This window comes from Camellia sinensis, chromosome 6 (assembly GCF_055761805.1).
Source record: "Camellia sinensis isolate YWXY chromosome 6, ASM5576180v1, whole genome shotgun sequence".
Classification (NCBI taxonomy): Eukaryota; Viridiplantae; Streptophyta; class Magnoliopsida; order Ericales; family Theaceae; genus Camellia; species Camellia sinensis.
Window position 1 is genome coordinate 189,916,022 of NC_138966.1, and position 21,845 is coordinate 189,937,866.

Consider the following 21,845-nt stretch of genomic DNA (forward strand, 5'->3'; position numbering starts at 1 on the left):
TTATAGTTTCAAATGGATGGATTTGAATGAAATAACTCAGCAATTATAGCTATCTAAAATCATCAAGATATATATAAAGCTAAACATTTTCCCAAACATTTGCAAAAATTTGTTGCCTAAATGAGTTTCTATCAAAGACCAAAATGCACAAACCATTCACAGTAAATTGAAGACAAGCTTTGGTATAGTCATTATAAACAAATTGCTGACAATAATAACATGCTTAATTGAAGCAATGTATATACTTAAACAAAAATTATTAAAATTTGAACACATTAGATGCCAGAGCAATATGGACTGTCAAAGGGAACCAACACCGATGAGTCTTGCTACCTTCCGGTCTTCCTGATTTGGGTTACGACTAAAACCGGATCAACTTCCCCAATAACAGTTAGTTTCCCCTTCTCACTATCCATGGATATCTTATCAATGCCTGTTCAATCAAAATATTGGATTCACGGGAGTTTTCAGATTAATTTTCAAATCACTAGTTGACGAGTTTCCATATTTTGGGGCTGTTTGTTATTCTTTGATGGGAAAGGTGGGTACTTTGTATCTTTGTCACTCTTTGAACTTATTAGTCTAGTTTCCAACATTTTGGAAGTCATCTTCATGATAAATCATGCAAATTTGTGCAAATATTCATATATTTATCATGTCATCATAAACAGAATTATATTAAATTTTGAAAAATTACTATGCACTTGATTTTTGATACTACAATTCCCCCTATGATTTTGTTGGAAATGGTGGAAAAATTCTGGGTAAAACCAGAATTTTTTCTCAAGTTTGGTCTATTTTTTAGGTGGGCCCCGAGCATCGATTTACTCGGGTCAAAGTGGTAACGCGTTCTATGCCGCGTTGTGATTCACGTGGTATATTTGGTTGCTCAAAACCATTACCGAGTGAATGGGAAATTGAAGCCAAAGTGTGCTCTATGGAAATGGAGTTATGGTGGAAATTCCTTAAAGTTGTAAATTGGCTTGTCCCACATTGATTTTGTGAGAAGTTTTGAAAGGGTTTATAAGGCTTAGGGTGAGATACTCTTGGGCGTGGGTGCGTGGTGTGTGGTGTGTTGGGCTTCTAATCTTTTTGGGCAAAAAACATTTGAATTTAATTTTATTTTTTATTAAAATAAAATCCAGAATTCAAATTAAATTGGTTTGGATTTATTGTTCATCCAAACAGGGCCCTTCCCGTTTTCAAACAGAATTAAACTGTTTTGGATTTATTGCTCATCCAAACAGAGCCCTTCCCGTTTCTAATCTAACAGGTTTCATACCTATTCAATTCAAAACCAAAAGCCACCTTTACATCTATAAATAGACTAGCCTCCAATTTGGATTTTACTAAAATTTTTCGTACTCCATCCTCTGCAAATTATATTCTTCATCTTGCTGCATTTTATTTCCGAAAGAAAGAGTGTAAACACTTAGTGTGTTCGTAAGGCAAACAATTTGTAGTGCTGCTATTGTTTGTGGTAAGATCATTTCATCCTGGGAGATAGACGTCCAAATTCTGAAAGCACCGTGGAGAGGACGAATCTGTTTTAAGGACACAGTGTTAAACACTGGACTTGATCAGAAAAGTTATTCAAATAAATTAACCAAGTAAGTTGTTTAATTTTATTCTGTTTTTATTTGTTTATTTAATCAGATTTTAATTTTGTTTTTGTAACAAAATAAAATCTGTGGTTTTATTTATTTATTTTTATTTCGAGTTTGATTTTTGTAATCAAACATATTCTCTCCTTTTCTCTATTTCTTTTATTCTTGTTGTTGTTTTGTACACAACAGAATTTAATCTTTTTAAATACAGTGAAGATTGTCCAGCAATCTTAAGACAGAATCCTTTTTGGGTATCTTCATTGTATTTAATTTTCTGTGTTTTCAAATTAATATTCTGGTTGGAAAAACAAATAGTGATTTATGCTATTTGACAGATAGTAGTAATATACTGTCTCTTTTCTTTGACAACAACTAGTAGTACGATACTGGTGTCATTAACAATTCAGAATATTATTTGGTATTACAGAAAATTCTTGTGATATTTTATTTTTCTAGTTTTAGTAACAAGGAAAATAAAATTATTTTGTTATTATAATTTATTTTCTGGTTTTAGTAACTAGAAAATTAATTTGTGTTTTAATTTTTTCTGATTTTTGTAACCAGAGATTATGGCTACTACAACTGAAACTGCATCTGGCAGTGGTACTCCTATTGTTACACCTACATCGGTCCCTATTCAGAACCATGTTCATGTACCAATCAATCATGGAGAAAAACCGGAAAAATTTAACGGTACCGAGTTTAAGAGATGGCAGTAGAAGATGCTGTTCTATCTTACAACTCTTAATTTGGCCCGGTTTCTCCATGAAGAGGCTCCAGCACTTAAAGAGGATGAAAGTGATCGGCAAGTTGTTGCTGCTGTAGATGCTTGGAAACATTCAGATTTCTTGAGCAGAAACTACATCCTAAATGGCCTTGACAATATGCTGTATAATGTATACAGTCCTCTGAAAACAGCAAAAGAATTGTGGGATTCTTTGGAGAAGAAATACAAGACAGAAGATGCCGGCACGAAGAAATTTGTCGTCGGTAAATTTGTCGTCGGTAAATTTATGGACTTTGTTATGGTAGACTTCCAAACGGTAATATCTCAAGTTCAAAGTTTTCAAATAATTTTGCATGATATTCATTCAGAAGGTATGTTTCTTAGCGAGTCATTCCAAGTCGCTGCTTTAGTGGAAAAGTTACCACCGGCTTGGAAAGATTTCAAAAATTATTTAAAACATAAACGCAAAGAGATGACTATGGATGAATTGATTGTAAGATTAAGAATTGAAGAAGATAACCGAAAGGCTGAAAAGAGGAATGGGAAAAATCCCATTGAGTCCAAGGCTAATGTGGTTGAACAAGTTCATAAACCACATAACAAAAAGAGGAAGTTTACTGGAGATGGTCCTAAACAAGGCGATAGTAGCAAGAAGTTCAAAGGAAAATGCTATAACTGTGGCAAAACTGGACATCGAGCTTCTGACTGCCGCCGCCCTAAGAAGGATCATGGAAGTACAAGTAAGAAGACCACCAATCAGGCCAATGTAACAAAATTGGATTACATCTCTGACGGAGTGAATGACATCAACCTCTCTGCTGTGGTGTCTGAGGCTAACTTGGTTGGAAATCCCAAAGAGTGGTGGGTTGACACTGGAGCAACTCGTCACATTTGTGCGGACAAGAAGATGTTCACTACCTACAATGAGGCTGCAAATGGTGAACAACTTTTCATGAAAAATTCTTCTACTTCTACTGTGGCTGGACAAGGGAAAGTGATCTTGAAGATGACATCAGGGAAAGAACTGACCCTCAACAACGTACTGCATGTACCTGACATCCGGAAGAATTTAGTTTCTGGGTCTTTGTTAAGTAAAAATGGTTTTAGGCTTGTATTTGAGTCTGATAAATTTGTATTAACAAAGAGTGGTATGTATGTTGGTAAGGGATACATGAGTGATGGTCTCTTTAAGTTGAATGTAATGACAGTTGTACCGAAAGTTGCTATGAATAAGAATAACACATCTTTTGTTTATATTCTTGAGTCAGATTTATGGCATGGTAGATTAGGACATGTGAATTTTGATGCTTTGCGTAGATTAATTGGTTTAGATCATATACCAAAGTTTGAAATTAATCCTAATCATAAACGTGAAATTTGTGTAGAAGCGAAACTAACTAAGGCTCCATTTAAATCGGTTGAAAGAAAAACCGAACCTCTAGAATTAATTCATACTGATGTATGTGATTTAAAATTTATTCAAACTAGAGGAGGCAAAAAGTATTTCATAACATTTATCGATAATTGCACAAGATATTGTTATGTTTATTTACTTAGAAGTAAAGATGAAGCCTTAGAAATGGTTAAACTCTACAAAACAGAAGTTGAAAATCAACTTGGTAAAACCATTAAAATGGTTAGAAGTGATAGGGGTGGTGAATATGATGCACCATTAAATGAATTTTGTGCACAACATGGCATTATTCACCAAACTACAGCCCCTTATTCTCCACCGCAAAATGGAATTGCTGAAAAGAAGAATAGAACCCTAAAAGAAATGATGAATGCCATGTTACTAAGTTCAGGCTTACCACAGAACTTGTGGGGGGAAGTAATATTGTCTGCTAATTTTGTTCTTAATAGAATACCCCACAAGAAAACCAACAGCACTCCTTATGAATTGTGGAAAGGTCGATCGCCTTCCTACAAATACTTAAAAGTGTGGGGGTGTTTGGCAAAAGTTGAAGTTCCTGTTCCTAAAAAGACTAAGATTGGACCAAAAACAATAGATTGTGTGTTTATTGGTTATGCTCAGAATAGTAGTGCATATCGGTTTCTGACTTATAAATCAGAAATACCTGATATAAATATGAACACTATTATAGAGTCAAGGAATGCTGTGTTTTTTGAACATGTCTTTTCTTACAAGAAAGGACAGGAATTAAGTTCACAGAAAAGAACTTATGATTGTACACAAGAGACTAATGACAATCAAACACAAGAGACTAGTAATAGTCTCGACCAACAGGATTTAACTAATGATGAACCTAGACGAAGTAAGAGAGCAAGAATCAAAATCCTTTGGTCCAGATTTTCTGACATACTTGTTAGAAAATGAACCTCAGAGAGAAAAAGAAAGATACAGAGACAGAGACAAAGACTGACAGACAGAGAAGAGTGATGAGTGAGAGAGAGAAGGGGGGTAATATTTTGTGGTAGATGAGAGGAAGCGGCAGTAGTGGTGAAGGTGGTGGATAAGAGATGATGGTGGTAGTGGTGGTGGTGGTGATGGCGAAGGAGATTAGTGGTGAAGTTGTGGTAGTGGTGGAGTAGATGGAGTGGCATGGGTGAAAAAGAGGTAATGGTAGTAGTAGTAGTGGCAATAGTAGTAGTGGTGGTAGTGGAGGTGGCGATGGTAGTAGTGATGGTAGTCGTAGAGGGCAACCATGGTAGTAGTGGTGGTAGTGAAATGGTATTTGCAGTAGTGGTGAAGGTGGTAGAGAAGATGGGTGATGAGAGAGAGAGATGAGTGAGAGACAGATAATGGAGAGAGAAAGAGAGAGAGAGAAACAGAGACAAAGTGGTGAGCGAGAGAGAGACAAAGTGGTCGCTAAAAATGCATTTTCTTGTAGTGGATCGATAAATCGAGAGGAGCTCAGTAAATAGAGAAAACAGAAGGGAGAGAGTGAGCAACGCGAACACAGTGAGGGAGAGAGAGAGAGAGAAAGAGAAAAAGAGAAAGAGAGAGAGTGAAAGACAGAAAAGGAGACAGAAAGAGAAGAGAGATGAACGAGAGAGACAGAGAGAGAGATAGAGAGAAGAGAGATGAGCGAGAGAGACATAGAGAGAAAATAGATAAACGAGAGAGACAGAGAGAGAGAGATAGAGAGAAGAGAAATGAGCGAGAGAGACATAGAGAGAAAAGAGATGAATGAGAGAGACAGAGAGAAGAGAGAAGAAAGATGGGTGAGAGATATAGAGAGAAGAGAGATGAGTGGAAGAGACAAAGAGAGAAAAGAGATGAGAGAAGAGATAGATGAATGAGAGACACACAGAAAGAGAGAGAGAGAGAGACAAATAGACAGACAGAGAAAGAAGAGTGATGAATGAGAGAGAAAAAGAAAAGAGAGAAAAGAAGATAAAAAAAATGGGTAAAAATATATAGACAGAGAGAGAAGATAGATGAAAGAGATAGAGAGAAGAGAAATGGACGAGAGACACAGAGAAAAAGAGAGAGAGAGACAGGCAGACAGACAGACAGAGAAGAGTGATGAGTGAGAGAGAGAAAAAAAAGAGAGACAGAGACATAGAGAGAAAGAGAGAGACGGACAGACAGAGAAGAGTGAGGAGTGAGAGTGAGAGAGAGAGAGAGAGAGAGAGAGAGAGAGAAGAGAGACAGAGACACATAGAGAAAGGGAGAGATAGACAGACAGACAGACAGAGAAGAATGATGAGTAAGAGAGAAAAAGAGAAGAGCGACAGAGACAGAGAGATAAGAAGATGAAAAAATGAGTGAAAAGAGAAATGTTCAAAAGAGTAAGACGATATCGTTTTTTATTTTTTTTTATTTTTTTGTGATAGAAAAATACCGTTGCATTTATTTAAACCATTTTGTGACTATATATATGAAGCTGTCTCAAAGCCACAATATATATATATATATATTTTTTTTTTTTTTTATTTTTTGCAACGGTACCTGTTACAGTCTTTTTTTTTTTTCGACTGCAGCTTGTACCGTGGCAAAAACTCTATTTTTTTTTGCGACAGCAATCTCTACTGTCGCAAATACTCTTTTTTTTTTTTTTTTTGCGACGGCAACCTGTGCCGTCTCAAAAAGTCAATTTTTTTACGACGGCAAGTTGTGCTGTCTCAAAAAGTCACATTTTTTGCGACAGCAAGTTGTGCCGTCGCAAAAAGTTCCCTCTCTTAAGCCCAGTTTTCTTGTAGTGATGTGTTAGTGGTCATGACATATGTGAGTAATGGTTATGAGCAAAGTGGTGTCAAAGGGTGTTTGGTTATGCTACATGTGTTAGTGGTTATAAGATATGTGGGTAATGGTTATGAGCAAAGTGGTGTCAAAGGGTGTTTGGTTATGCTACATGTGTTAGTGATTATGAGATATGTGGGTAATGGTTATGAGCAAAGTGGTGTCAAAGGGTGTTTGGTTATACTATATGTGTTAGTGGTTATGAGATATGTGGGTAATTGTTATGAGAAAAGTAATGTCAAAGAGTGTTTGGTTATGCTATATGTCTTAGTGGTTATGAGATATGTGGGTAATGATTATGAGCAAAGTGGTGTCAAAGGGTGTGGTTATGCTATATGTATTAATGGTTATGAGTTATGAGGTATTGGTTACGTGATTAGTGGTTATGAGATGTGTGATATTGGTTATTAGATATGTGATTAGTAGTTATGAGATATGTGATGTTGGTTATGATCAAAGTGGTGTGGTTGTGAGCAAAAAGGTGTTAATTATAAGGTATGCGATTAGTGGTTATGAGATATGTGATGTTGGTTATGACAAAAAGGTGTTGGTTACGAGATATGAAAATAGTGGTTATGAGATATGTGATATTGGTTATGACTCAAAGGGACTAGTTATGAGATGTGGTTATGATTTATGTGGGTAGTAGTTATGAGATATGTGATCAATGGTTATGAGATATGTAATATTTGTTATGATCAAAGTGGCGTTGGTTATGAGATATGTCATTATGATTATGAAATATGTGATATTAGTTATGAACAAAATGGTGTTGGTTATGAGATGTGGTTATGAAATATGTGGTATTAGTTATGAACAAAATGGTATTGGTTATGAGATGTGGTTATAACTAAGTTATGATCAATTTGATTATAGTTATAAAGAAATATAATTTTAGCTCATAACTATAAAAAGTGACCTGTTTAGCAGGTCATTTTTAATGATGTGGCTCAATCCTAGCCATTGATTTTTTGTGTACCGTACATTTTTTGAACAAAATGTACCATAGACTTTCCCACTGAATGAATATTGTTTCTAGCATTGGTGAGTGGGCTAACAGAAGCTTGATGAAAAGTTCAGGCTCCAAATCCATGACATAGCTTATCTTCACAGATTGAAGTTTGTCTAGCATTCGATCCATGCAGTTTGGCACTTCCAGACGATTTAGAACCAGTTCTTCATCGTTCCTCTCCATTATTACGCAAGTCTGTGAAGATAATACCATTATGCAAAACCAATTAGTCTGAAATTTTTAAAGATAGCATACCAAGTTTCTAGATTCAACATTCTTACCCAAATCTGAAGTTTCGTCATGTTGGGGCAGCTTCTAATCAGACAAAGCGCGCATGAAATATGATCCAAGTCATTAAACCGAAAATTATGTAATGCAAGTACCTTCAAAAGGTTAGCTGTGGTCGGAAGCCTATGGGGAACTCCACCTGCAGCCAAAATCTTTGATGCAAATGGCAACAAATTGTATAAGGACATTGTCAAGCTACATGTTTTGAAATAAATAAACCAGATAAAATTATAAAACCAATGTCTCACCTTAATAAAAAAAGCCATCCAAATTTAGCTCTGCAATTCTAGGCAAGTCACCAAGAAACCTAACCACATTGGGTGTTCTATCACTATTGGGACTTCTCATTGTTAAACCAAATATGATAGCGATGTAACTCAGATTTTGGGTGTCCATAAGACATATTGATTGTATCTCACTATTGTGCTGTACAAGTAGCCTTTTGAGCTTTGGAGCTTGGATATTGAGATTGCCAATACCAGTGCAATGTTTGATGGTCAATCTCTGAAGCAGTGGGGACATGGAAAAAAGCGTCCTCAGAATGTTGTGCGCAAATGCGATTTTTTTAAGATGAACGCTAATGAGATTATGAAAGCCACTTGATTCGCATGGTGCTTTGAATATACCATTGACAAGCTCTAGACGAGTCAACTCAGGACAAGAGTAGATACAGGAATGCAACTTATAGGGTTCATTATCTGAATTATTAATAAGAGTTAAGTCCTTGATACCATTCCTCGAAAGCAAAAGAATCCAACAATCAATATCTGCGCTGCAATCAAATCGTATTCTTGGAATGCAGAAAAGAAACATCGGTATGGGGCCATCATGAAGCAAGAGAATTTTCCCAACAACACTCACAAGTTCATGTTTGACTATGGTGTCTTTGAAAAACTAATTACCAAGCTTGAGTTGCGAAATTGTAGTCCAAATACTCCACTTGGTTGACAAGATGCTTGTTCTTGCTGCATCTCTTACGGACATCCGCTCAAGGATAGCTTCTATGATATTTCTTGGCAGCTCACTATTTGATCCTTTCTATAAATCCGACAATCAGTCATTGTTATCCTAAAACAGCAAAATGGAGGAAGAACTAGTTTAATTGCAGTAAAACTTTAATGAACAAAATGCATATAATCTCAAGTACTCATCATTTTAATAATAAAGGCATTGTTGTCAGCCTATTTGATTAATGCTCTAATAAATTGAGTTAAAGCAATCATTGTATGCTATTTTTACTCATTATTTCAATGCACATCTTCCCTGAATTTTAGTAATGTGTAGGTTATCTTATAAATGTTTATGCAGAATAAAGCTTGTGCCCATCAACCATTAAAATAAATGGTTTTTTTTTTTTTTAACAACATTGATTTTGTTACTAAAATAACCCGGTTTCAATCAATTTAAGCAGTTTTTGTTTAGGGTCTCAAATTTTGACAAGCTTACCAAACAGAAACATGAAATTAAATCTTGGCCTCTACGTGAAATTAAAACACGGGTACGGGTATGTCGATTTGGTAAATTAAAAAAAAATAACGTACATGTTGTAAAAAAATATTTATCTTTAATCTAGAGTAATGTAAAATTAGTTAAATGATTTAATTTGTTACAATCTAACTTACCATCCACATTTAATATCAAAAATAAAGAAATAAATCAAAATTAAATGTCATTATATTAAATAAGTTACAACCTATAATTTTATTTTAAAATCATGCTAGCTATGCATAATAACAATAAGAAAAGTGCAATGAAACTAATTTTATCTCTATATTAGAACAAAATACTAGCTAGTTTGACTGATGTACGGTTTAGATATATACTACATATATCAATTAAGAAGAAAAATTTAGGTACATATTTTGGGCATATTTGGATGGATTAGAGCATGGGATTGAGATTATTAATCTGTGGGCCCGTAGACCCAATTATCCTATGTTTATTTTAAAAATAATATATTCGACAAACTTTACATTATAAACAATTCAAATCATAAAAATAAATAAATAAATAAAAACTCAAGATACCCCCGACATGACCTCACAGCATAGGTGTTGTGCCACAAGGCACAATGCCAACCTCGACTCAGAAAATAGCATGGTCGATTTTTGCAAATAACACATAAATCAATTTAAGAAAAATCACTTAAGAGTATCCCCATACATTCTATTCTACTAATCTATTTATATTTATTTATCTATATTATATATATATATATATATATATGTGTGTGTGTGTGTGTGTGTAATTGCTATGTCAAAAGGCTTCAAAACTTTATTCTTAAATTCTCATAATTTTGAAAGAAAAATAAAAATTATGTAACACATCCCTTCATCTCCCTTCTCACTTTCAAGTCTTCTCACTCTCTCTTTTTGTATAAAATAAAAAAAAAAAAAAAAAATCATCTATATCCATCATCCACAATTCACACAACAAACCTACAAATATCACATATCACATCTCTGACTCTATCATGTTATTTTAAAAATAAAATAAAATAAAATAAAACAAATCTCACAACTCTCATTTTCAATAAATTAAAAAATATGTAACGCCCTCAAAATAATACATAAAACTCATCACTATAGACATGCATTGACATAAAAGAAACCAACCATTTCTATTCATCAGAGTAGTTCTTACAACAGTATTACATGTTAACAACAAAAGCAAATGCCCTATGGGCTTACAGCTTTCCAAGTCAACACATGGTTACACAAAAGAAGAGTACTAACTCTATACAAAATAAGCCCTTGGCTTGATATACATGTAATACAAACAAAATAATCAAAAAGGGTCTTCAACTCCCATAATCATCCAAGCTATGTCCTTGGAGGTGGCATGCTACCTGTACCTGAAAATAATGTCCCATATAGGGTGAGCCAACGCCCAGTAGAGATATGCTAAACACAATATGAGCAGTAACTAAGACATTAGCAATTGATAAATGTTTAATTCCCATAAATCAATTCTTAATCCATTACCATTACATGACCACTATGTTCATGTTTCATTTCATTTTCCATTCCTTATCACGTTCACAATTCACAACAACGGCTCAGAACCTGGCCAACAACTTACATGAGACAGTGGCTCATATTAAACGTTTCTCATTTTACAATAGATAGGCATACTAGCTATATCAACATCTCAACAGATACGCATACCAGTTGTATCCACATTTCAACAGATAAGCATACCAGCTGTATCCACATTTCAACAGATAAGCATATAAGCTATATCAACACTTCCATAGATAAGCATATGAGCCGTATCAACACATTAACTGACAAGCATATGAGCTGTATCAGTGGAGTCCATCCCCTATCTCCTCCCAAACAACATCCGGTTTAGAGGTCCATCCCCTATCTTTCCCTAAACCGTGGAGTACATCCCCTATCTCCTCCCACACACAAAGTATATACACATAGGTCATATACACAATCAATCAATACATAACGTTAATGTATTCTATCAACCGTCATACTTTATAACACATCTAATTGATTAGTTTTAGTTTGCCTAATCATCATGCATTGTCTACAACAATCATAACTACCCTCCACCGGTAGCCCAAGCAATTATTTCTAAACTGATAATAAAAACTCCAACAGATAAAAATCAATGTTTTCAAAAGCGAGTGATTAATAAATCAAACTCCACCATTTTACACTCTAATGAGCCAATTTCATTATTTCCAACTCAATTCCAAATAACAACACTTTTTCCAAATTAATTATACCAATTAATTTATACAACAAATTAGGGTTTTCTACCCCTCTTTTCAATAATGACCCAATGGTCCACATATCAACAACCAACATCAATACCATTATTTTGAAACCCAAATTACACATTTTAGAATCAAAATAACAAAACCCTCTTTCAACATTTTCAAACCCTAGATCCCAAAATCAAACCATTTAACAAAATGCCCAAAATCTAGGTCAAAACCCATAAGAGTGAGTAGGAATCCCTACCTCAAAAGTTGACACCCAACGAAGAAGATGAAGAAAACGGAAATGCTCCAAATCCCGAGATTCTTGGATCAAAAGATAGCCTCGACGATCAACAACTTTTTTGTAAAGGCCAAAGGTGAGGAGACAACTCCTACTAGATCAATACCTAGAGAGAAGGCAAGGTTCTAGAGAGAGAGGCTCTACAACGGAGTTTTTGGAAAAGTAAGAGAGAGAGTGAGGATGTAAAAGTGACTTAAAAATGCCCAACTGCCTTCTGATATACGACAGGTCCGCTCGAGCGGAAAACATAACGCTCGAGCGCCAAGAACAAAATGCTGAATTCGCTCGAGCGCAAGAAGTCCCGCTCAAGCTCCAAGACACAAGAATAAAGTACATTCGCTCGAGCGCGAAAACCAGTCCGCTTGAGCGTAGATTTCTCCCTCCCAGAACTTACACCAAATATGTACTACCCGCTCGAGCGCCAACAAGCCCACTCGAGCGCGACCCGCTCGAGCGCAGGAAATCCGCTCGAGCGTAGAAATCACACCTGCAGGAGTTTTGCAGACAATGAAAATACTGGGAGTGTGCAATCTCCGCTCGAGCACTAGACGACCCGCTCGAGCGGAAAGACCAAAAACCTGACAACAAGAAATCAGACCAAGGCTCAACCCACCTGCTCGAAACATGCCCAACACATCCTAAAACTCAATCAAATAGAATTAAAGAACGACAACAAGGTAGACACAACTACCAACTCCACGGAACCGAGTCCGGAATACAACTGAACAATAAAGGGAATATCGGAATCGCTATAAAATATATATATATATATATATAAATTACAAATATCCAATATCTATCACGTTATTATATAAAATAAATAAATAAATCAACAACTCCCACAATTCCCATTCCCACAATCCACTCATGTATATCCATCACCACAATTCACTCAATCTAATAAGTTTATTCTTAATTTCCTATAATTTTTAAAATTTAAAACATTATATGGCATTTTCTTTTGTTTATCTTCCAACCCACTCCCCTCATCATTTCATCTAGTTTTAATTTTTTTCATCTTTATCTAATTTTTATCTTTAGATTTTAATTTGATTCTTCTATTCTTAATTTTATTTAATTTTTGCTTTTTTCCAGTGTATTTATTTAATTTCTATCTTTATTCATCTTCATTATTAAAAATATAACAATGACACTTTAGACAACTAAAATATTTTATCCTTTGTTTTTAAATTTTTGCTTCAAAAACCTTAATTTGTTGTAATATATATCAAATTATAATTTTAAATTATAACGTAATTATATAAGTTACGACATAATGTGAAACAGAATATAATTGAATTGTAAATTATAAATTCCAGCATATTGTGTCATAACCGAGGGAATATGCAGTGAACTACAGATTTTTGCCAAGATTTTTAATTGAATCAGTTAATAAATAAACGTTACAGTGCTTCACAGATATCACTTGAGTTACTTTCCTTTTTTAAATTCAAGAGAATAATAGCATAGAAAATTCTAAAGAACACCACTTTTTTAAAAAAAAAAAATTATTATTTTTAAAACCAATGAATGATTAAAGGAATTTTCTATCATCTTTAGAATTTATCTGAGATTGGGTTAGTTTAGCTTAGCTTTTCACATTTATATTCTTTCTCTTCACTTTGCGGAACAAGTGGCAACCATTTTAGTTCTCTCTCACTTTGCTACCAAAAACCTTACTACTAGTTCTTTTGGTTGGGCCTCACAGAAGCTTTAGGAAGAGACAGATATAGTACTATTGCCATGTGAAGAGTGTGAATTTCACATATATATTACATACTACTAATTAAAAAACTCTTTTGAAAATTGGTTTTGTTGAAGAAGTTGAAACTGGTTTTTGAATCTGTAAAATTCAATGGAAGAGGGTATTCCGTTTTGCGCTTTGTAGCTCTCTTTGGCTTCTGGGCTTCAGCAAATGCTTTGCTTTCCCCAAAGGTGTCAACTTTGAAGGTAAGTGAGATTTTTTATTTATTTATTTATTTATTTATTTATTTTATTTTTTTTTGCAGTGTCATCTTTAAGTGGTGAAATGAAGTTTTTAAGTATTTGAATTGTAAATTTTTTTTTTTAATGAATTTGCAGTGCAAGCTTTGATGGGTATAAGAGATTCATTAGATGATCCACATGGTGTCTTAGAGAATTGGGATGTTAATGCTGTTGATCCATGTAGTTGGACAATGGTAACTTGTTCTAGCTAATCATTGGCTTGTAAGTTCCAAAACATAAAACATGTTAGCAACTCTTTTCACTCTCTTAATAATCTTGAAAATGTCCTACTCCACAAATACAAGAAAATTGAGAATTACCCATGAAAATGTATTCAATTAATGAAAGTTTTTTCTTTTTTCTTTTTTAGCTGCAGAGGAACTCCAAGCCAGAACTTATCGGGTAGTCTTTCACCTAGCATCGGGAACTTGACAAATCTCCAGATTGTGTGAGTACAAAACAAAGGAAAAAAAGAAAACAAAATAAGTTCAATGTTTTGAAATTTCAATTGAAATGATTTGATTCTAAGGTATTTTACAGGTTGTTGCAGAATAACAACATATCAGGGCCAATTCCCACTGAACTTGGGAGGCTTCCAAAACTACATACACTCGATCTTTCTAGCAATTTCTTCATTGGTGAAATTCCATCTTCTCTAGCCCATCTGAAAAGCCTTCAATACCTGTAAGCATAAAAAACAAAACAAAATATTTACATACATGGACAAAATTATGTTCTAGTGAATTTCTTTTTCTGAAAATCTTATTGAATTGTGATCAGGAGGCTAAACAATAACAGTCTTTCTGGATCAATTCCTTTCTCATTGGCTAATATGACCCAACTTGCATTTCTGTAAGTCTCCTTAGATCCTTTCTCCATTGAAATTTGTGCTTGAAACCCATAAAAAGAGAGAAAGAAAGAAACGAAGAGGTTTGGATTCGAGAAAGGTCTAAGTGGGCTTTGTATAATATGTTCCAGGGACTTGTCGTACAATAATTTGAATGGTCCTGTACCAAGGTTTCTTGCTAAAACATTCAAGTAAGTTCTTTGATTCTTACCCTCCTACATTTTTTTAACCTACCAATCAGGAAAATGAAACACGAAGATCGTCTGTTTTTTTTATAAAAAAAACTATTTTCTTTCATGTGCATAGCCTTATGGGAAACCCAATGATATGTGCAACCGGGACAGAGAAAGACTGCAATGGAACAACAGCAATGCTGCTTTCATACCCCTTGAATAATGCACAAAGTAAGAAATTATAAATTCAAAACTGCCCCCTTGTCAATAGTTTCTTTCGATTAGTTAGCACCTTCAATATTACACGGTTTTAATTTTTAATATTTTTTTTTTAAAATTTTGCATTTACCTTAGTCTGATCTGTTGGTCTCTTTGCTCCACAAGGCTCTCAACCTTCGGGGAGGCCTAAAGGTCACAAATTTGCCTTAGCATTTGGATCAAGCCTTGGCTGCATCTGCCTTTCTTCTCTGGTGGAGGCAAAAACACAACCAGCAAATATTCTTTGATGCAAACGGTTAGTAAAAATGGATTGATCAGGTTTGAGAAAAATCCTAGGTTATAAAAGTCTGCTACATTAATAAAAACAAACTGTTTTTGAAAATTTTCAGAACAACTTCATGAACAAGTATGCCTTGGAAACTTGAAGAGGTTCCAATTCAGAGAACTTCAGAGTGCAACAAAAAATTTCAGCGGCAAGAGCATAATTGGGAAGGGTGGTTTCGGAAATGTGTACAAAGGGTATCTCCAAGACGGGACAGTTGTAGCTGTGAAAAGGCTCAAAGATGGAAATGCCGTTGGAGGGGAGATTCAATTTCAGACTGAAGCCGAGATGATCAGCCTAGCAGTGCACCGTAATCTCCTTAGGCTTTATGGTTTTGTATGACATCAAGCGAAAAGCTTCTGGTGTACCCCTACATGTCCAATGGGAGCGTTGCTTCACGTCTCAAAGGTGAAAAAAAAAATTCATCATTGCTATTCTAATCATACATAGGTTGCTAAAAAACAATTAACCATCTAAATGTTGCAAATTGCTTCACAATGACAACACTATACTTTTGCAAAGGATTCTACCCGTTGCTTGATAAGAAATGTACTTTAAGGCGGTCTGCATGGTTCATTTGTTGTATGTGGGCTTGACCAATGACACATGCTTTGGGGAAACATGTAGACGAGCCGAGTCAATCTTAGTACTAGGTTGTTCAAATTTGGTTTGAAAACTTAATGAGTTTCAAAATGTGTTAACGTTTAACTTGTTTACATAATGAGTCAATCTCAAATGAGTTTTTAACGAGCTGAATAGAAGTTGAGTTTGAGTAGTTTCATTTTTATAGTGCATAAAAGTTTATCAAGCCAAGTGGTAGATTGTGCAAGCTTGGTTTAAAAACTAAACGAGATTTAAAATGTGTTCAAGCTTTTAATGATCAGAATGCAAATTGAGCTAGAGTAGCTTGGTTTGTTTAAAAGCCCTAAACCTATACTCCATTGCCTTTTCTTGTTTCAACCATTCTTGACTTTTCCCTCCATCTTCGCTTGAGCAAACAAACAGTTTTTAGTACTGGAACGTTGGATTCATACTTATCTGTCTTGCATTGCAGCTAAACCAGCCTTGGATTGGGGTACTAGGAAAAGAATTGCATTGGGTGCTGCTAGGGGTCTACTATACCTGCACGAGCAGTGCAATCCCAAGATTATTCACAGAGATGTGAAGGCTGCAAATATATTGCTTGCCGATTACTATGAAGCTGTGGTGGGAGATTTTGGATTGGCAAAGCTTTTGGATCACCAAGATTATTCACAGAGATGTGAAGGCTGCAAATATATTGCTCAACCTAAGATACGATTAAAATTTATATTTACTATACACCAAAATATAAAACTGCTTAATTGTGGATTTTCATTCAGAGTATCATAGATGAATCACATGATTCATTGCAAATCTTCCCAATGTTGTGCTGTATTCTAAGCAGCAAATAGGAAATTGCAGCAAAGGAAGAGTTTCATTGTTAACAAAGGGACCAAAAATAAATAAATAAATAAAAGACAAAATAAACTAAACGATTTTTTGTAGGACTTTGCATGGATTGTAAATATTATTGTTAATATTATTTCATCATTTGCAACAACTTGGCCAAGATGAATACAAATGGAAGCCCAATGATCTGTCAAAAGAAGGAAAACAAACACAAAACAAAGAGACTTCATGTAAGAAAAACAGTTTTTACATATCAATCTTGGATGAAGATGATTTCAGCTTGTGCAGAAGCCCTTCGAAACCTCACCAACTCAATCAACATATTCAATCTTCCATCTGTAACATATATGTCAACATAAATTTCAGAACATAAACCTTACACTTTGGATCATTTACCATGTGTATTATCAAGAAATCAAGACAAAATGACATACCTGAATCCATTGATGAACGGTTAAACGGAAGCGTGATTATCAATGAACTCTTTGTTATTGATTATGTTATTGCCTTCTAATCCTTTCCCCTTTGGTGCTTTATGTTTCTCCTTGAGAGGATTTAGAAAGAAAAATGGCAGTGTTCTTATTTTTCCACTTGGGAAGGAATAGGGACCATAACCTTTTAAAGTTTGTAATTGGTTTTCAAAACTGAAAGGTTGTGGAAGTTCAAAAGGAATGAAAACCAACTTTAACCATTATTGGTTTTAATTTTTATTTATTGGTTTTCAAAACTGAAAGGTTGTGGAAGTTCAAAAGGAATAAAAACCTTAACCAATATGTTTTAATTTCTATTTCTGCCCCTCATAGAAATAGAAATTATACAACTAGTATCTACACATTAGGTCCATAACACATATACCCTTAAGCCTATTAACTAAATTGAATCACTTAAATTGTAGGCTTCTTATAAATGATAACACCACATTTAATTATGTGGTCCCATTGAGACATTATCTAACAATATACACTAGGTGTAATGCTCATTGTCTCGAGCATTGGTGAGTTTCTAAGTAAAAATTTGATGAATTCCATCTCATGTGGCACACCAGACATATCTGTCATCTTCACAGTTTCAAGCAGACTGACTGTGCAATCAGACGGGCATTCTTTCTCCCAAAAATCCAAATCAGGAGCTTCTGTTGCAGTTGATGTATTTGAAGAACCCTATATCAATCAATACAAGGAAATGAACAAGTGAATGGCCATTGTAATCTGAAATATAAAATATTTAATGAGTTTAAGATTACTCACCGAGATTTGAAGTTCTTGTAAACAGGGGGAGTTCACAATCAAACGAAGAACCACCAGTCTCTCTTTCATGTCCTCAAAACTCACTTGATACAATTCAATAACTTTTAAATGGTTATATGCAACTGGAAGTTTTCCTAGGTCGTTACCTATACTCAAATACTTAACAAAAACAATAACAAAAGAAAGCACTTTGGCCACGAGTAAGCACTAGACTATGGGGGTATTTGTTTCAGCTTTTCAGAGCCAACTTATGGCTTTTAGCTTTGAAAAAGTTATTTTGTACTGTTTGGTTAAACTTATTTCAAACAGTTTTTGATTCTAACAACTTATTTTAACTCAAAAAAACTGATTTTGAGAAGCTGCTCACCCCTTGTTTCTGATTATCAGCTTGTGCTGTGGACATGTTAATTTATGGTTATACTCTTAAATTTTTTTATTTTTTATTTTTTTAAAAATAGAAAAGACTCAAATGGACTATAGATTATTATTATTATTTTTATGAGAAATGTAGACAAATAAAAAATAAAAATTAATTGAAAACGCTATTTTACAGCTTATTTAACAAACACTACTTAGCAATTTAAATCTATAATCCAACAGCTACACCAAACAGATTAACAACTTCTGATTAAAGTCATAATTTATAATCTGTTAAGCTATAATCTATAAGCTGTTTTAACAGCTACACCAAACGGGCCCTATGTTTTCCATAGAACCTAAATAAATAAAAAACAAATTTAGTAAAGTCTTACCTTGGTGAGGTAAATATGTCCAATAAGTCTCTCCAGGAATGGTACACCACCAAGAAACTTATCAAAGTTGCAACTTGAACTTTGTTCAAACAGAAGTGCTAGGGACCCTCAGCTGGGGGCACCCCCAGCACCCCCAGCTCAACCCCATTGGCCAGTTTCTGTTTTTTTTTTTTTTTTTTCTTTCCTTCCAATCACCCAGTGCCACGTGGCACTGGGGGTCACTGGGGGTCGGTTTTGGTGGGGGTCTGCCGCATTTTTCTTGTTCAAAATGCTCGGCAATATCATCAGTCATATACATAGCAACAGATATAGCAAGCAAAAGTGGGGTATTTTTGAGACATATGTCTTTAAATTCGCCTTCCAGACACAAGTGTTTGAGATTCGGAGCACAGATAGTAAGAGCTAAACTATCGAAGTACGATAACGTTAGACTCTCAAGAAGAGGGCAACTTGATATGAGACTTTCAACAACATCGGGGGCAATTAAAACTTGTTGAAGATTGAGGTATTTCAAACATAAGAATCCTTTAGAAGTCAGAGGAGGGTCCAATTCACATCGAATTAGCTCCAAACGAGTCAATTTTCGACAGGAGAAAAGACAAGAAGGAGCCCTAAACCACTTGCCTTCTCCTAATTCAAGAACCAATTCTTTAATATCATTGCTTGATAGAAAAAGCAGCCATTGATCTATATCGGGTGAGCTTTACAAGTATGTGCTAGACAAACTGAACTCGTGAATTGGTCCATCGTGAAGAAAAAGAAACCGAGTAATGAACTTTGCAAGGCTGTCCTCGACAGCTCCTTTGTCATTACAAAGCGTTGCACACTTGTCATCAAATACAAGTTGAGTAAGGTTAGCCCATTTATGCCTCCATTTACTCGATAAACTGCATGTTCTTACTGCATCCCTTATCGGAAGCTTTGTTAGGATGGTTTCTGTAATACTTTGAGGCAGATCACTAATCAAATCTTGCCCTATAACATTATCCATGTGCAGTTTTCAGCTATGTGACACGGACTCGAGTACGAGCGTGGGGTGCGGGTGCGTATTTAGGAGTCGGACACTTCAAAATTAAAAGTTAAAGATACGTGAATATGCATCCAAATTTAAATACAGGTATAGGGATACGTTAAATAATTTTTTAAAAAAATATATATATTTATTATATATATATATATATTTTATAAATATTTTTATTTTAATATACATTAATTATTTAATTTATTTATTATATTTTTTAAACAATGTGTTCTAATTAATTTTTTTATTTTATTTTACATACATGTGTTTTTTTTTTATTAATATATATAAGTATATATTATCTTATAGATATATTATATGTCATATAATAATTATTATAGTTATTATAATAAATATATTATATGTTATATAATAATTATTATATGATATACGATAATAGATAGATACCAATATAGAGTCAAGAAGAGAAGACGACAAAACGACAGAGAGAGGGAGAGGGAGAAAAGGCGAAGCGATCGCAATCGCGAGGGAGAGAAAGAAGGCGAGAGAGAGAGACCGGATGGAGCTTCGATCTTCGACTGGACCAACCGGATAGAGCTTCAACTAGAGGTCTTTGATCTTCGACTGGATGGAGCTTCGACTGTATCGACTGGATGGAGCTTCGACCAGGTTCTCTCTTGCTCTCTCCTCTTTCATTTCTTTTGCTGTCTGTGAAGAGCTGTGTCAGAGAGAGAACAGGCGAATCCGACACAGATGCCACACCTGCACCCGTGTTGTGACAACCCTCACCTCTGATTAATGCAAAACTGCAACTGAGAATGATAAGTAACTGATTTGACTGAGATTCCGAATTGATTGCGAGTGTATACTGTTTTAAATGCATTTCTATCTGTTAGTCATTAAATGATCTGTTCGTGTTTTAACTTCGAATTACGAATTGAAGGCCTTTATCGGCGGCCGAGTCTAAAATTGATTGACGTTTTATGTTAATTAGAATTGATGTGATATTATGGTAGATTTAATTTAAATTTGATTTGGTGTGATTAAATTAGATTAAATAAAGCTAAATCACATTAGTTCAAGTTATTTACGTAATTGCCATTGAGTGGATTGACTCAAAAACCCACCCTTATTATGCCTTATACATTTTTGATGCATCATCTTTATTTCCTCTTGTAGACGTCCCCGAACGCCCTGGGAGGACGAGTCCCGTTCTGTTCATATTGGGTTCACTACAGTTCAGGACTCTCAAATTGTCACGGTTCTTAATCTGAACCAAAGAGTCCAAATTCGGCAAATCGTTTTGAGAAACAGATTTTTGAAAAGAAGTACCAAACATGGACTGCTTTGCCAGATACAGAGTCGCCACCTAAATATTTTTTAAAGGGGAATTTAGGAAACCCTGACTCGGTGCCAAAGGCCACGTGTCCGTCATCACCAAAGTTGCCTCGGCTCGGGAGCTAGGGTACGATTGGGGAAGGTCAGCTATGAGCACCCCCTCTCGCCCGATCCGAAGATCGGCCTCTACTAACCATGATATCCAATTTTGAAAACGTTATGTGTTCTTATTCCGGTTATTAGCCTAGAATTACTATGTTATGCGTACAGCACAAAAGTATAGACTAGATTGCCTAATTTGGGAATAAGCATTGCATATTCGTTTGTTTTGGAAAAATGTTTTGGAATTTGCTACTCGCAAGTAGGCTAAAACACGGATTTCAATGAGCTATTCCAACTCAGACAATCCAACCTTCACCCATAGGCATTCAAGCAGTTATATCACATAAGCAGCTAGCCTAATGGTAATCATGCTATCATGGTAACACTCACACGCATGCAAGGATGTTAAAGCATAAATACTTACATCGTACTCCGTGCCAAAACAAAGAACTCGTTAGCAATCAATGCATGATCCAAGTCCATGTTTAAATGTCTAATGCAACGCATACGGAATGTCACTAGAGTAGGCTCGGCTAGTCTATGAATGACATGTGAAAATGCACAAGTAGCATGTATTCAAGTTAGA

At 35.0% G+C, this 21,845-nt stretch overlaps 2 protein-coding genes and 1 pseudogene across 3 annotated transcripts; 1 reads left to right on the forward strand and 2 right to left on the reverse strand.

Annotated features, from left to right (window-relative positions):
• Positions 1–329: 329 nt before the first annotated feature.
• Positions 330–8,654, reverse strand: LOC145793925 (F-box/FBD/LRR-repeat protein At1g13570-like). Its single transcript, XM_082876831.1, has 4 exons — positions 8,149–8,654; positions 7,937–8,036; positions 7,553–7,748; positions 330–433 (listed from the first exon to the last, which is right to left on the reverse strand). The coding sequence occupies exons 1-4, from the start codon at positions 8,652–8,654 to the stop codon at positions 330–332; spliced, it is 906 nt and encodes a 301-aa protein (XP_082732957.1).
• Positions 8,655–13,886: 5,232 nt separating this feature from the next.
• On the forward strand, positions 13,887–17,177 carry LOC114261272 (protein CLAVATA3 INSENSITIVE RECEPTOR KINASE 5-like; annotated as a pseudogene). Its single transcript, XR_014333686.1, has 9 exons — positions 13,887–14,068; positions 14,223–14,294; positions 14,387–14,530; positions 14,627–14,698; positions 14,825–14,884; positions 15,000–15,097; positions 15,251–15,380; positions 15,475–15,815; positions 16,462–17,177. The product of XR_014333686.1 is annotated as a protein CLAVATA3 INSENSITIVE RECEPTOR KINASE 5-like (transcript).
• LOC114261317 (F-box/FBD/LRR-repeat protein At1g13570) lies at positions 16,946–19,828 on the reverse strand. The gene is given in 5 exon segments (XM_082875678.1): positions 16,946–17,213; positions 17,803–17,998; positions 18,086–18,244; positions 18,838–18,935; positions 19,117–19,828. Coding segments are annotated over 5 exon segments (1,287 nt in total). The 3' UTR covers positions 16,946–17,091.
• Positions 19,829–21,845: the final 2,017 nt, after the last annotated feature.